This window comes from Copadichromis virginalis, linkage group LG1, assembly GCF_057382275.1.
Source record: "Copadichromis virginalis isolate Kocher_CV1m ecotype Utaka linkage group LG1, C_Virginalis_male_GT1.1, whole genome shotgun sequence".
NCBI classification, from domain to species: domain Eukaryota; kingdom Metazoa; phylum Chordata; class Actinopteri; order Cichliformes; family Cichlidae; genus Copadichromis; species Copadichromis virginalis.
The window spans coordinates 24,294,690-24,307,019 of NC_140618.1; the positions used below are offsets into that span (position 1 = coordinate 24,294,690).

The 12,330-nt window shown below is 39.4% G+C and overlaps 2 protein-coding genes across 4 annotated transcripts; both read left to right on the plus strand.

Annotated features, from left to right (window-relative positions):
- Positions 1–183: 183 nt before the first annotated feature.
- On the plus strand, positions 184–2,219 carry LOC146718797 (chemokine-like factor). 3 transcript variants are annotated; one of them, XM_085451829.1, is made up of 5 exons: positions 184–514; positions 701–797; positions 1,256–1,411; positions 1,522–1,617; positions 1,889–2,219. In XM_085451829.1, the coding sequence occupies exons 2-5, from the start codon at positions 717–719 to the stop codon at positions 1,988–1,990; spliced, it is 435 nt and encodes a 144-aa protein (XP_085307955.1). In that variant the 5' UTR covers positions 184–514; positions 701–716; the 3' UTR covers positions 1,991–2,219. The 3 variants fall into 3 exon arrangements, with proteins under 3 accessions (XP_085307955.1, XP_085307807.1, XP_085307881.1); XM_085451681.1 differs by having other exon boundaries at positions 185–514; positions 650–797; XM_085451755.1 differs by lacking the exon at positions 184–514 and having other exon boundaries at positions 541–797.
- A 78-nt stretch (positions 2,220–2,297) lies between these two features.
- Positions 2,298–12,264, plus strand: LOC146718798 (CKLF-like MARVEL transmembrane domain-containing protein 3). The gene is made up of 5 exons (XM_085455743.1): positions 2,298–2,612; positions 7,620–7,775; positions 7,905–8,000; positions 8,084–8,201; positions 9,788–12,264. Exons 1-5 carry the CDS (start codon positions 2,496–2,498, stop codon positions 9,814–9,816), a joined length of 516 nt encoding a protein of 171 aa, XP_085311869.1. The 5' UTR covers positions 2,298–2,495; the 3' UTR covers positions 9,817–12,264.
- Positions 12,265–12,330: the final 66 nt, after the last annotated feature.

Here is a 12,330-nt window from a genome sequence, read left to right on the forward strand (position 1 = left end):
GCACTTCACAGCATGCAGAATCCAAAGGTAGTGTCACAGCCCAGTCCAGAGTCTGTGTCCCAGTAGGGCAGAACTGTTTTGGTGGCATAAGGGGAAAAGGCTTCATACACTATGTGCTCATAAAGGATTTGTTCCTGTAGCCAAAAATATCTGATGGTAATTTCAAGAGTCAAGATTAGCTGTATTTCTCACATACATAATTATACAAGTAAAATCTGCAGTGAGAAGCTTCACAGACACCTATGTACCAATCTGGCTGAGAATAAATAAGAGGAAGACATAGCTTTTTAAAATGGATTAGCCAACTGGTAGCACAACCATAGTCCAAGTATGAGTATCAGAGTAGTCAGGGTGTAGGCTTATTAGGTCATGGTTTGACTCTGCATTTAACTGCTGAAACAGAAATCTTCAGTTATTTCCTGTTGATGTTCAACATTTACTGAAGTTGATGAAGATGTTAATTATAATCTTATCCATCCTAAAAGTAAATATGATGTGTTACCCACAGTGTAAGGTAAGTGTAAGGTTTCTGTTGGAGCCAGAGCTCATTTTTACTTGTGTTTTTTCCCCCTGAGCAGTTATAAGTAGCAGTAAGTGTGAAAATACAGTGTCTATTCTTGTGATCAGTCATTTTCTATTTCTATCAAAGGAAATTGCATGTTTCAGGAAACAGACTGAGCGAGTTCTCTGTTGAAATCAGATCATCATGCTGTAGAATGACAACAAAACAGACAGCAATGGAAGTGGACACTGCTTTTCTCAAATCCAGGAGGGGGATTGTGAAGGTGACAGAGATGGTGAGATATTTGCTTATATCCTAACTTTGGACATTTGGCGTAATGTGGTGTAAAACAGCTGATACATGCCGTTTCGCTGCCTTGTGCCTGTTAAAAAGGGGGAACAGAAACAGAACATGGCGCAATAGCTTCACAATGCTATATGCTTTAGCTGGTAAATGTTAGTATGTGATTTAAAGGCTGTTGCTGAAGTGGATCATGACCTGTTTAATCTTTTTAAATGTCATGAGGAAAGCTTCTCAAAATGACAGTTCCTGTTTTTCTCTCTAAACTGAGAGGTGCAACACGTTGCAAAAAAAAAAAAAATTGCGAAGCAACCAGTGGACGAGAAGGAAGGAGACCTCACAGTACACAATGCAGTTTTAAAATAAGCTGTTATCAAACATCACAGTGTTTTTTTCTTGGCTCTGTTATCTCAGTGACAGTTTCTCTTTGCAATCTCCCCCTCTCTGCTGTAGGTGACTCTGTTTGTGGCTTTTGTGTGTTTTGCTGTAGCCTCGACACCCAAGTACATCGCAGCCACAGCGTTGGAGTTTTTCATCACCTCGCTTCTGCTGGTGCTCTACCTGCTCAAACTCAACAAGAGGCTGACCTTCTTCTTTTGGCCTCTAGTTGTAAGTGATGTGTTACAGCTTTGGACATAGTGAGAGAGAGTGAAAAAAAAGTGTGACTGCCTGTTGCATGTTCAAGCTCTTGTTCTTTTCTTTTTGTTCTCCTTCTTCAGGATGTATTGAATTCAGTCTTTGCAAGCGTTTACTTCATCACCTTGAGCTTGATGGCTATGACTTCTTACATTAACACAGGCATGCTGATTGGAGGGGTGAGATGTATTTAAGTGTATATACAGTATGCTCAGTAACATTAAACCTTCATGCATTGGCATAGATTCACTTCTGGAGCACTACTCTAAGTTTAAACAAGCCTTTACCCCTGAATGACTTGTTTTCTTGTTTCTCAAAGAGAGGCGAGTCCTTAAAGTTTGACTGTGTAAAAAACGTAAAAACGCTCCCAATATGAGTAGCCTACATACACACGAACACACACATGTGGAATGCAATGGATGTATGCTGAGATGTACCCTCTTTTTGCAGATCATGTGTTTCCTCTTAGCTGTGCTGCTGTGCGCTGAGAGCTACATTCTGTTCAGTATCATCACATTCAACAGGCCGAGGACTGAAACGCAGAATACATAAAACAGACGAACTGCAGCAAACTAACGACAACGTGTGCGCATGAATGACCCCAACCCGCTAACTGCTTTTGCATTCTGTGCGTAGTTTAAAGGTTTAGCTGTAGAAGTGTTTGTTAGTTTATTCACAGGCATATTTGATTCTGTAACTAAGCATGGTGTGGCTGTTTAAGATTTCTAAATTGTAAAGGGAAAGAGAAAAAAAATATCAATAAAGATTTTTTTCTTTGTGACATCATGAGTTGTATATTTCCGCCGTTGTGTGCAGCTGGGGGCATCGCATTTCACATCTGGAGAAAGCAGATGTTGCACTTCTTTTTTTCTGGCGCTCGCGCTGCATTTCCGAGCTTGTCATTGTTTCCGCTTCCACCTCAGAGAAGCCTCACGCCTCCTCATATCTCATTTGAGTGTGTGTGTGTGTGTGTGTGTGTTTATTTTGCACTAAAATCGCTGCAGTACTTGTAGTTTGAGCAGCCCGGAGCTCGAGGAGAGTTTTTCTTTTCATAACAATGGGGGACATCGAGGCTCCCAGCTCGAACCGGCCGCCCCAGGCTGTCCTGAAGTCCATTCTTCCCAGCAAAGAGTTCGTCACATCCAGGAAAGGAATGCTGCTTATTGCTGAAGTGGTAAGAAATGACCCGATGAGCCAGGCCAGCAAATCTGAGCGCCAGTGGACCGTTGTTTCACCAAAGGCGCAGAGTTGTGGGTAGTTTCTGGCAGTTTTTGCAGACACTGCACTGTGTTGATTTCAGCGCACATTCAGAAATAACTTTAAAAGCTTGGTTAACTGTCATTTTAGGTTCACTCGGTTTCCGTTAGGTCTCCTTTAGAAACGGAAAGAACAGTAAGTTTAAAGCAGCCGTGAGACAAGCTTAGGAAACTCTGACTGACTTTATACTGGATCGTACTGGTTTGGATGGACACGCGGTGAAAAGCCTGAGGTAACCACTGTTGTCCACGCTGTCAATGATCCAAGTAAACCACGGTGTAATTCCAGGCTCTCTTTTGTGCACAATTCATTTCAAGTTCAAATATATTGAGAAGAACTTGGGTTTTTATTGTCGATTTCAACAAACCAAATACTGAAAAAAAACTTGCGCCGTGGTGTTAGTGTGAGATTACCAGCATCGCGAGTTATTTGTGGGAAGGGTCTTCTCGCTGCAAACCCTCAAACTGTGTCATGTGACATTCGGCTCATGCTGGGCTGTGAGTGAGCAGTTATCTTCCCCGCAGTCACATCCTTTTCTGTATGTCGCCTGGAGCACAGCTCTACACTCCCACACAAAGCGCAGTCTCTTTACTGCTGCTTCACAGCGTGGAATGGCCTGTAACCCACGTTAAACAAGACCCAGATAGTAGTGTGCAAAAGTCTTTAGCCAACCCTAATATCTTTATATTTCCTATATTCTTGAAGGAGCCAGAATTTGTTGTGACCAGTAGTGCCAGGTAGGGCTGGGCCATATTATACCGTTCACGGTAATACCGGTATAATGTTAGGCAACGATAGGAAAATGAAATATCGCGATAGAATGGGAGTAAAACGCGCATGCGCAGTGCCTTTGTTTTCATACGCACATGGCCGATTGTTGGTTTGTAAAAATGGTGCAACTTCCGTGATGTGGAACTGGTTTGGTATTTGTCCATCAGATACACAACAAAGCACATTTTTTTGCAGAACATGCAAGCGGCCGTTGTTATTGTCGTATTTGTCGGACTAAGATGCTCTTAAATCTGGGAGTAATCTGGGTCCCAAACTCCATATATTTGACTTCAGGTCAAACAACCCTGCAGCATCACTGAGAGTTGAAAACTGTCTAAATTCTTTGATCTTTAATAAAACGATCAGCATTGCTGCTTTACCAAGTGTAACTATAAAGTTTAACTTCCAGGCATCCATGAAAACAAAAGTTATTACATTTAACGGAGTTAGAAGTTAGCAGGAAGCTAGCGGAAGTTAGCTCGCTAGTTTCGCTAGTTACCTAAGCATGATATAGCATGTTCTGACTGAGAGATTTCTGAAAAAATTCAAACGTACAGCTCTGCTATCACTTCCAACATAAATGAAGACAGGAAACTAAACAGCAGTGACGTTTGTAGGGTTACTGAAGTTGGGCTAGCTGGTATATAATGATGTGCTAGTGACACAGCTATGTTAGCATAACATAAACAGTGAAGCTGGAGGAGGAACACTAACACTTTTCCACTTATAAAAGTTAACGTTAAGGTTCCTCATGGTTAGAGACAAATGCAATCGCATGGCAGGATGCTGTAAACGGACCAAACTTCAGTCAGGAGAACAACTGAGATAATCCATCCACAATACGAGGTTAGTCATTAATATACTGCAACAACATGGGAATAGAGCAGCTGCCAGAGAATTCAACATTAATGAATCAATGGTACAGAAGTGGAGGAAGCAAGAAGAATGAGTTTAATCAAGTTTGATTTATCTGACTGCTTTGTTTCGCTTAATGTGCCTTATAATCCCGTGCACCTTATGGTCCGAAAAATGCGTACTGCACACTGCAGTTTAATGTTGCAAAGCACCTCTTTTTAACTTCAGTGGATATTATATATGGTTATGCTCAGGATATGTCAGCCCATTTCTACTGGAAATGCCTTTTGGTTAAACTTTCAGCAAGGAATTTGCATTTGCACTGTTACATTTTTATAAAGCTTTAATGTACATAAAAACCAGCTTCTTGTTTACGTGAAAATAAATGGAAGGTTGTCTTTTTGCGCTAGTAATGTTGTGGAGTTGTATTTTGTCTCGCATCAATTATATCGTCAGTTATATCGTTATCGCAAATTTTCAAATATATATCGTGATAAATATTTTTGGCCATATCGCCCTGCTCTAGTGCCAGGCTTGTTAAAAGTTTTTCTTTGGACAGCCCCAGTAGTTAAACATTTTCAGATTTATTTTACTTAAACCACATAATACTCAGCCAAGAAACAGTTGTATCTTTAGCCTCTTTGTTATTAGCAGCCTGTCGCAAAAATACATTGTTTCGATTTCTGTGGTCGAATCTTTAATAATGCCAACGATAAGACAGCTTGATAGAGATAAAATTAAATTTTTGCACAAACAAGGTGATTCTCACAGAACTATTGGCTGAAAGCTTGGCATATCTCAGCATGATGTGCAGTGTGTCCTTAAAAAAAATCTCAGAAAACTGGACAAGTGGTGGACAAATGAAAAGAGTGAGGTATGCCAAATCATGCAAGAGGTGGACTGAAAATCAGTGGCAACAGGTCTGATGTAGTGTTAATACCAAACTTGATATTTTTGGTTGTTTAAATGGAAGTGGGGAGGAGAGAGGTACAACAGTGAGTGTCTGTGAAACAAAGTGGAGGCTCTGTCATGGTTTGGGGCTGATGTTGGAGAACCTGACCAAATTGGTGGAATTATGAAGAGAGAAAAGTACCATTAGATTTTGATCCACCATCTGCAAAGCATGTGACTGGCAACACCTTCATTGTTCAGCATGACGATCACCCCAAAACACAGTGCAGTAAAATCATACCTGGATAGAAAAACAGACAATGAGACACTATCAGTCCTGGATTGGCCTCGCAGAGCCTTGATCTCGACATTTTTGAAGCCGTGTGGGATCATCTTGACAGAGAACAGAAAAAAAGCCAGCCAACATCCAAAGACTTAAAGAAATGACAAGAAAGCTTGCCTAAGAGAGTTCAGCCTGTTCTTAGAGTAAAGGTGGCCATATCAAATATTAACCTTCAGGCTTGTTCGAACTGCACAAACTGTTTTTGCCTTACATACTGTATTTCCATCTAAATCACATTTTGCTAGCAAAATATAAAGAAATCAAGGGCAACACAAGACTTTTGTCAACAGTAGAAGTCAGAAGTGTGTCCTACTTGGACTGTAGGTGAGATACCACGCCTGGTTTAGGCTTATTTTAGGAGATTTGTGATATACTATGCAGCACTTCTGTTCAGTGAGTCCATTCCTAAACTTTTCACAAGTGAAGCATGTCAGTGCATCTCGCTGTATGTGAGTGGTATGCTTTGCAGGATTTTCAAGATTTTAAAATCATGTTTCTTATACTTTCCAACTCTTTGCTTATTTGATTTTTGAAGCAACTGTTTAAATGCCAAACAGTTAAAAATGTTTTCTCCTTCACCTCAGCACCACAAACAATAATCCACCGGTATAAAAATGAGGGCCAAGTCTGAATGAAGGGTGGCCTTTTCAAATGTTACGTTTTTATCTCAGTGGTAAAGGTATGATACGAGGTATGAAGCTAAATTCATTTGCTTTAAGTTGCTGTGTAAGCTAAACGTCCTTGCAGTAGTTGGGAAACCTTTGAATGAACTCACACATCTGTGTGCGATTGTCTTTCTGATTAAAAAGATTTCAAATAATACGACACAAGTCCACAGTCGCTGAACTCAAATGTTACACACGAGGCTTCTAAAGAAAATAGATCATACCATAATACCACTGTTGCGCTGCTTGGACATATCAGGCAGGCTCATATATGCATCTGCTGAGCATGCAATACCGTACATAGTGTGTCAGACCACTGTGTCTTTCTGTGTAACCACAGGGTCTACATTTAATGTGCAGTAAAAGACAGGACTGTGTAGTGTTTGACATGTTTCCAAAATGCAAACAAGCTGTTAATAAGAGGCACATGTTGAGGCAAAGCGTGCCACCTAAAGATTGTGAGGCTTCTCAGCTCGGTACGTAATGCATGATGGATGTTTTTGAGAGGTTACAGATTCACACTCACAGGAAATAAATGTCTTCCATAAATATCTCATGGCATATTTGAATAATTTTTCTTCTTGGATGTTGTCAGTGTTTAGAATGAAACTGGCCAGTATAGGTTGGAAAAGATTTGTTAATTGATAATCTATTAATCAGTGTCTTTTTCCCAGTGATTCTTTTTAATTTAACTGTAACGTTTCTTTTTAATTATTTTTACATAATTATAATCGAAACAATAATTTTTTTCTTTTTTACTGACACGAGTCCAGCCACACTGTAACAGAATATATTCAAAACTTTACTGTTAAGTGTTGCCTTACAGGAAAGTTTTACATCGCTCGGTAGCAGCATTTTTATAGCTGCAGGAGTTTGGGTTTAGAGTTCCTACGATCAGGCTAGTGTGGGAAAACTGACTGAGACAAAGACAAGATGGCCGTGGCTGTTTGAGATTACAGCGTCTGGGCTCGCCTTCATTTGTGCTGATGTGGTGTGTCCAGCTCTTCCTGTGGGGAGCTTCAAAGACAAGGCGGGCTCGGCCGTCTCGTCTTTATGATTAATAAAAACCAATAAAACATTTTCCTTTATTTTAGCTGCGTTTGTTTTGTGGATGTTTGCACAAGCATACATGTGGGAGGCATACAGAGAAGGGTGACGGAGTAGAAGCCTGTGTGAATAGCTTTTAACAGCTGTATCTCCTTACAGGAAGTGGGCCTGAAGCTGTAATTCACACAGACTAACAGCTTCGGGGCACTGCTACAGTTCATTATTTAGATCTGACTTGGAGAATCCTACTTGGAAATAACTCCACACCATCTGGCGTCTTAAACTTTTTATTTCAAATGCCAAAGAGTTGTCTTATTTTCTATTTCTCTTTGTTTTGTCTTGCTCTTTTTAGGGTCTGTCCTTTATATCATTCGTGTGCTTCGCTGGATCCTCGGCAGCAGCATTTGTGACCGTCCCCCTGCTGGCATTCCTGGCTTCTCTCTTCTTGCTGTTTGGTTACTCCACCAAATTCAACGAGAGGTTTAAAGGTTTCTGCTGGCCTCTAACGGTGAGAGCAGCTGTTTCAGAAAGAACCTTGAAACTTTGCCCCGCATGATCTTGCGGCGCTAAATGAAGAAATTAGTCGTGTAGTGTTTGATTGTGTCTCTGAATCAGCTCCGGTGTTTTTCTCTCAAAGGATTTCATTAGATGCGTGACTGCCTCCATTATCTTTTTCATCATCTCAATAATGGCAGTGTCCAGATACTCAGACGGTTCCTCAAAGGCTGCTGGGGTAACGCTGTCATCATCATCAGCATAGTCCATAACTGAATACATTTGGCATTGTATTCACATTGTATTTGCCTCTTTTTGCAGATATTTGGGTTCATCGCCACCATTGTTTTTGCCGTAGATTTTTATTTCATTTTTAATGAGCTGGCCAGTTTCTTGAAGCAAGGAGGGGAGTCCAACGAGGAACCGTCAAGACAGCAAGGTAACAAAGTCACCTCATGTACATATAAGTACATGTTTAATGTAGTTTCATAATAGGAGAGAAAAAGGTAAAAATAAAATTAGTTTTTATGCAGGCTCTGAGTACAGGTCCATTCACTGGTCACTTTATTAGTTACACCTTGGTAGTTGTGTTTTGGACCCTCTTCTTTCTTCTTTGTGGCAAATGCTTGAAGCATCCATCAGATGATGGACACTGTAGTTATAAAGGGATGGAAATGATCAGCAATAATACTTGATAATATTTGTAATTCCAAGCAGAGTTATTATAGTTACATTTTCTAGTTAGTCTTTATTTCATTTCATTTTGACTTTTTGCTTGTCTCAATCCAGTCTCAATCCAGTTACTTTCCAGAGTTGAACTTCTTGTTTCAGTTTAGCTTTTATTGTTATAAAATAATGAAAACACTTAACGGTTTGAAAGCAGTTGACTCACAGTCTTGTAGACAACCTGAATCTCAGTGAACATATCCATCATCGCCTCATCAGCCAAGTCGTTATGAAGTTTTTAACTAAACTAAACTAAACTAAACTAAACTAAGCTAAAACAAAAACTTAGATTTTTCATTTTTTCACATCTAGTTTTAGTTTTTAGTTTAGTTTTAGTAAACTATAATGAACTTGCTGCTAATTGTGCCAAGAAAATATCTCCCTCACCATTACAGATCCAGCACCAGCCTAAATCGTTGATTCCAGGCAGGATGAGTCCATGCTTTCATGTTGTGTAGAGACTTATCAGACCAGCCAGCATTTCTCTAATCTTATATTGTACAATTTTGGTGGTCTGGTGTCAACTGTAGCATCAGTTTCCAGTTCTTAGCTGACAGGAGTGATACCCAGTGTGGTCGCCTGACCTTTGGCATCAACAAGGCATTTTCAGCCAAAGGATATTTTCTCTTTTTTTGAACAATTTTCTGTGAAACCTAGGGATGATCTAAATAAATACCAACAACCATAGCACATTCAGAGTCACTTAAATCAACTTCCACCTCACTGTGAAGGTTAGCAGGTCACCTTGACAGCGGGCTGCCCCCATGTGATTGAACAGGTGTACCTAATAAAGTGGCCAGTGAGAGTATGTGCCTTGGAGTGATTATTATTGCGATTTGCCACTAAATAAATAAAACTGAATTGAATTGAATGACACACCTGGACCTGTAAACTGTTCAGGTAAACATGTTTTTAATTGCATGCTTTCAGTGCCATAACTGAAGTATTTTGTTTCCACACTGAGGTGGCAGCACACATTCAGAGATGGATCATTTATAAACTTCACTTTGATGTCTGATCCCACTGTGCAAAGCATTTTGTGCAAAGCATGAACCAACCCTTTCAACAAAAAAGTTTCATTTCATTCCTTAAAGCGTGCACTCTGTTAATGAAAACAAAACTGGCACCCTTAGACAGTTCTCTATGTTCAAAAGATAAAAAATGCCTTTCTCCAAGTGCACCACGTTTTGTGCGCTTGTTATTTTCTTCCTTATTGATGTAGCTCGTCCACAGAAAGTGCACCCAGAGAAGTGATACTCCGTCTGACGCAGAGTTTTCTTCTCTTTTTTTGTTTTGTAGATGAATTTTCAGACTCTGACTCAGACTGAAACTGTGGGGATCTTTGGCAGAAGATGTGTGATCATGCAGTCTCAACCTTTGTAATAAAAATCAACACTGCCGAGCAGATATTTGCAAACACCTGCCTGGTTTTGTGCAATAGAGTTACAGAAGGACACTGTGTATCAAGGTCAGACTCATTGTTGGTCAGTTTCAGGTCGCCGAACACGAACAAAGAAGGTTTTAGTGCAATTCACACATTAGAAAAAATACTTTTTAAACTGATGCATCAAACACGCCAGCCTTCTGTTTTATTGGTTGTTACACAAAGTTTATAAAACATGTTCTTTTCTTTTTTCATGTTCAAGTTTACTTCCAGTGTCTTAGATCATTTGCCACAAATGTAAGAGCTACTATCACTCCAACACTTTCCTGAAGCTGTGAAACTGTTTCTGCTCATGTTATGGAGAAGCAGTTATTAACATCAAAATGTGCATGCATTATGTCTAAATCAGGGGAAAATGCTCTAGCCCTGTTTACATGTTTGCACACTAGAACACTGCAAAATGCCTTATTGAATAAATGTTTACCAATGTACTAATAATGTAATGATGCTGTAACAGGAATTCAGACCAGGAGGCCTGCTTAATTATCCTTTATTAAATTGACAGCATGTTTATAACCCTGTTTCCTATAAAGTTTGCACACTGTGTAAAATGCAAAGATATACAAATCATTTAAACCCTATATTTAATTTTAAGCATCAGATGCTGCTTTCAGAATTCTTCTTATTTACTTGAAAGCAGTAGGCTCGTTTAGAGATTGATTACAGCAAAGCTTTTCCTAAAAAAACTGTAAAGGGGGCGTGTTTACAACTCAGCTGCGTTGCATCTGCTCTGTAGTCTGTTAAAAGGGACCTAAGGAGTCAACTTGCTATGCTTTTGGAGATAAATTGCTTTCCCTTTGTTACTTTCAGAAGCTTAACAACTCCTTTGTTGTATTTTTGTTTTCTAGTGCTCCAAATGTTTTTAATAGATGTCAGATCTGGTTTACAAGCAGGCCAGTTCACCAACCAAAGTCTTTTAATAATGGATTGCATTTATATAGCGCTTTTCAAGGCACCCAAAGCGCTTTACAATTCCACTATTCATTCACTCTCACACTGGTGGGGGCAGCTACAGTTGTAGACTGACAGAGGCCCGGGGAACGAACCGGCGACCTTCCGGTTACAGATGTGCTTCCCAACCCCCTGAGCCATTAGGTTGCCCCTAATTTAATATGTATGTACAGAATGTGTTTTGGCCTAGTCTCGCTTAGTAATGCACGGCAATACCTGACACAGCTGGATGTAAGAATGTGTTACTCCAAAACCTGATTTATCGTTCAGCATAAATGATGCCTTCACAGATGTGCAACTATACCACTAGGGGAGCCCATAGGCCTGCCCCAGGCTCCCTTTTGACTTTATTTTTCCGATTGAGTCTATATTAAATGAACTATGCTTATAGAATGCAGAAACATTTTTTGCCGCTTGTTTGAATGTTTTTTTCTTGCTTTGTGTGCTAAATTTTTGATTATTAGTGTCTACCCAAAGCCCATGCATCAATTTCCATTATAGAACTAAGGATCACAAACATTCGGTACTGGTTTCCAGCCTTGTCCAGATTTCTCTGGATCAGGTGAACCCCTTCCTAACTTTACTTCTGAAAGACTCAGTTTCTCTGGGATGCTCTTTTCATATATCATGTTACTAATTAACCTAATGTGTTGAGCACCAAATTTCTTTCTGGATTGCACAAATTTACAACATTTTGCCGTCTATTGTTGCCCCTGTAATGACAGCTTTGTAACATTTTACTGGCATCAAACTCAAAATGAGCTCATGTAAAAAAAACAAAAGTTGTTTTTAAATTAAAAATCTAAATTAAATAAAGCTAATTTTGGCTCGTGCCTTATTTAAGAGTGGTTACCAGAGCACGTAGCAACGCATGCTTGATTTGGTAGGTCTCTTTTTGTTTTTTTCTTGTTGTAACCCCAAAAGGTTTGTGTCTCCTCCTTTTCAGAGTTTGAATGAGCTAAAATCAGTTTCATTCTAATTTGATTCACATTTTTCACAGTGTTTTGACATTTTAGGAAACAAAGTTATAAAAAATTTTGTAGCCTATATTACAAGAAGAGAATGGTTGGCTGGTTACAACCTCTGTCCAACTGTGGTAGATTTATAAAAGCCTATTTTACAATCTGAGGATAACCTTTGTTTATCTTATGTTTATTTCCTCATATGAGTTTCTGTGATGTGCTTGAAGACATTAGAAATCATGCTACTTTGACACACTTACTAAGGTAACACACTTTGTCGACTTCCTGCTCTTTTGTTGTTTGTGTGCTATTTCTTCATATGTGCATATGTGTGTGCAGTTTATTAAAACCATTTAATGCAGTATTACTTTGAGAAATTCTAAATATCTGCTATATAAATCATTGTATGTGTTTTTTTTATTTGCATGTGTGATGTATGATTTCTCTCCATCCACTGCCACTACTGACAAATTAGATGCACTAGA

Excerpts from the sequence above, each read along its gene's own strand:
- LOC146718798 (XM_085455743.1), top strand. The coding sequence starts at position 2,496 with ATGGGGGACATCGAGGCTCCCAGCTCGAACCGGCCGCCCCAGGCTGTC. Across the intron at positions 2,613-7,619 it reads TGCTGCTTATTGCTGAAGTG|GGTCTGTCCTTTATATCATT; the intron begins GTAAGAAATGAC and ends TGCTCTTTTTAG. Across the intron at positions 7,776-7,904 it reads GTTTCTGCTGGCCTCTAACG|GATTTCATTAGATGCGTGAC; the intron begins GTGAGAGCAGCT and ends TTTCTCTCAAAG.
- LOC146718797 (XM_085451829.1), top strand. The coding sequence starts at position 717 with ATGACAACAAAACAGACAGCAATGGAAGTGGACACTGCTTTTCTCAAA. Across the intron at positions 1,412-1,521 it reads TCTTCTTTTGGCCTCTAGTT|GATGTATTGAATTCAGTCTT; the intron begins GTAAGTGATGTG and ends CTCCTTCTTCAG. Across the intron at positions 1,618-1,888 it reads CAGGCATGCTGATTGGAGGG|ATCATGTGTTTCCTCTTAGC; the intron begins GTGAGATGTATT and ends CTCTTTTTGCAG.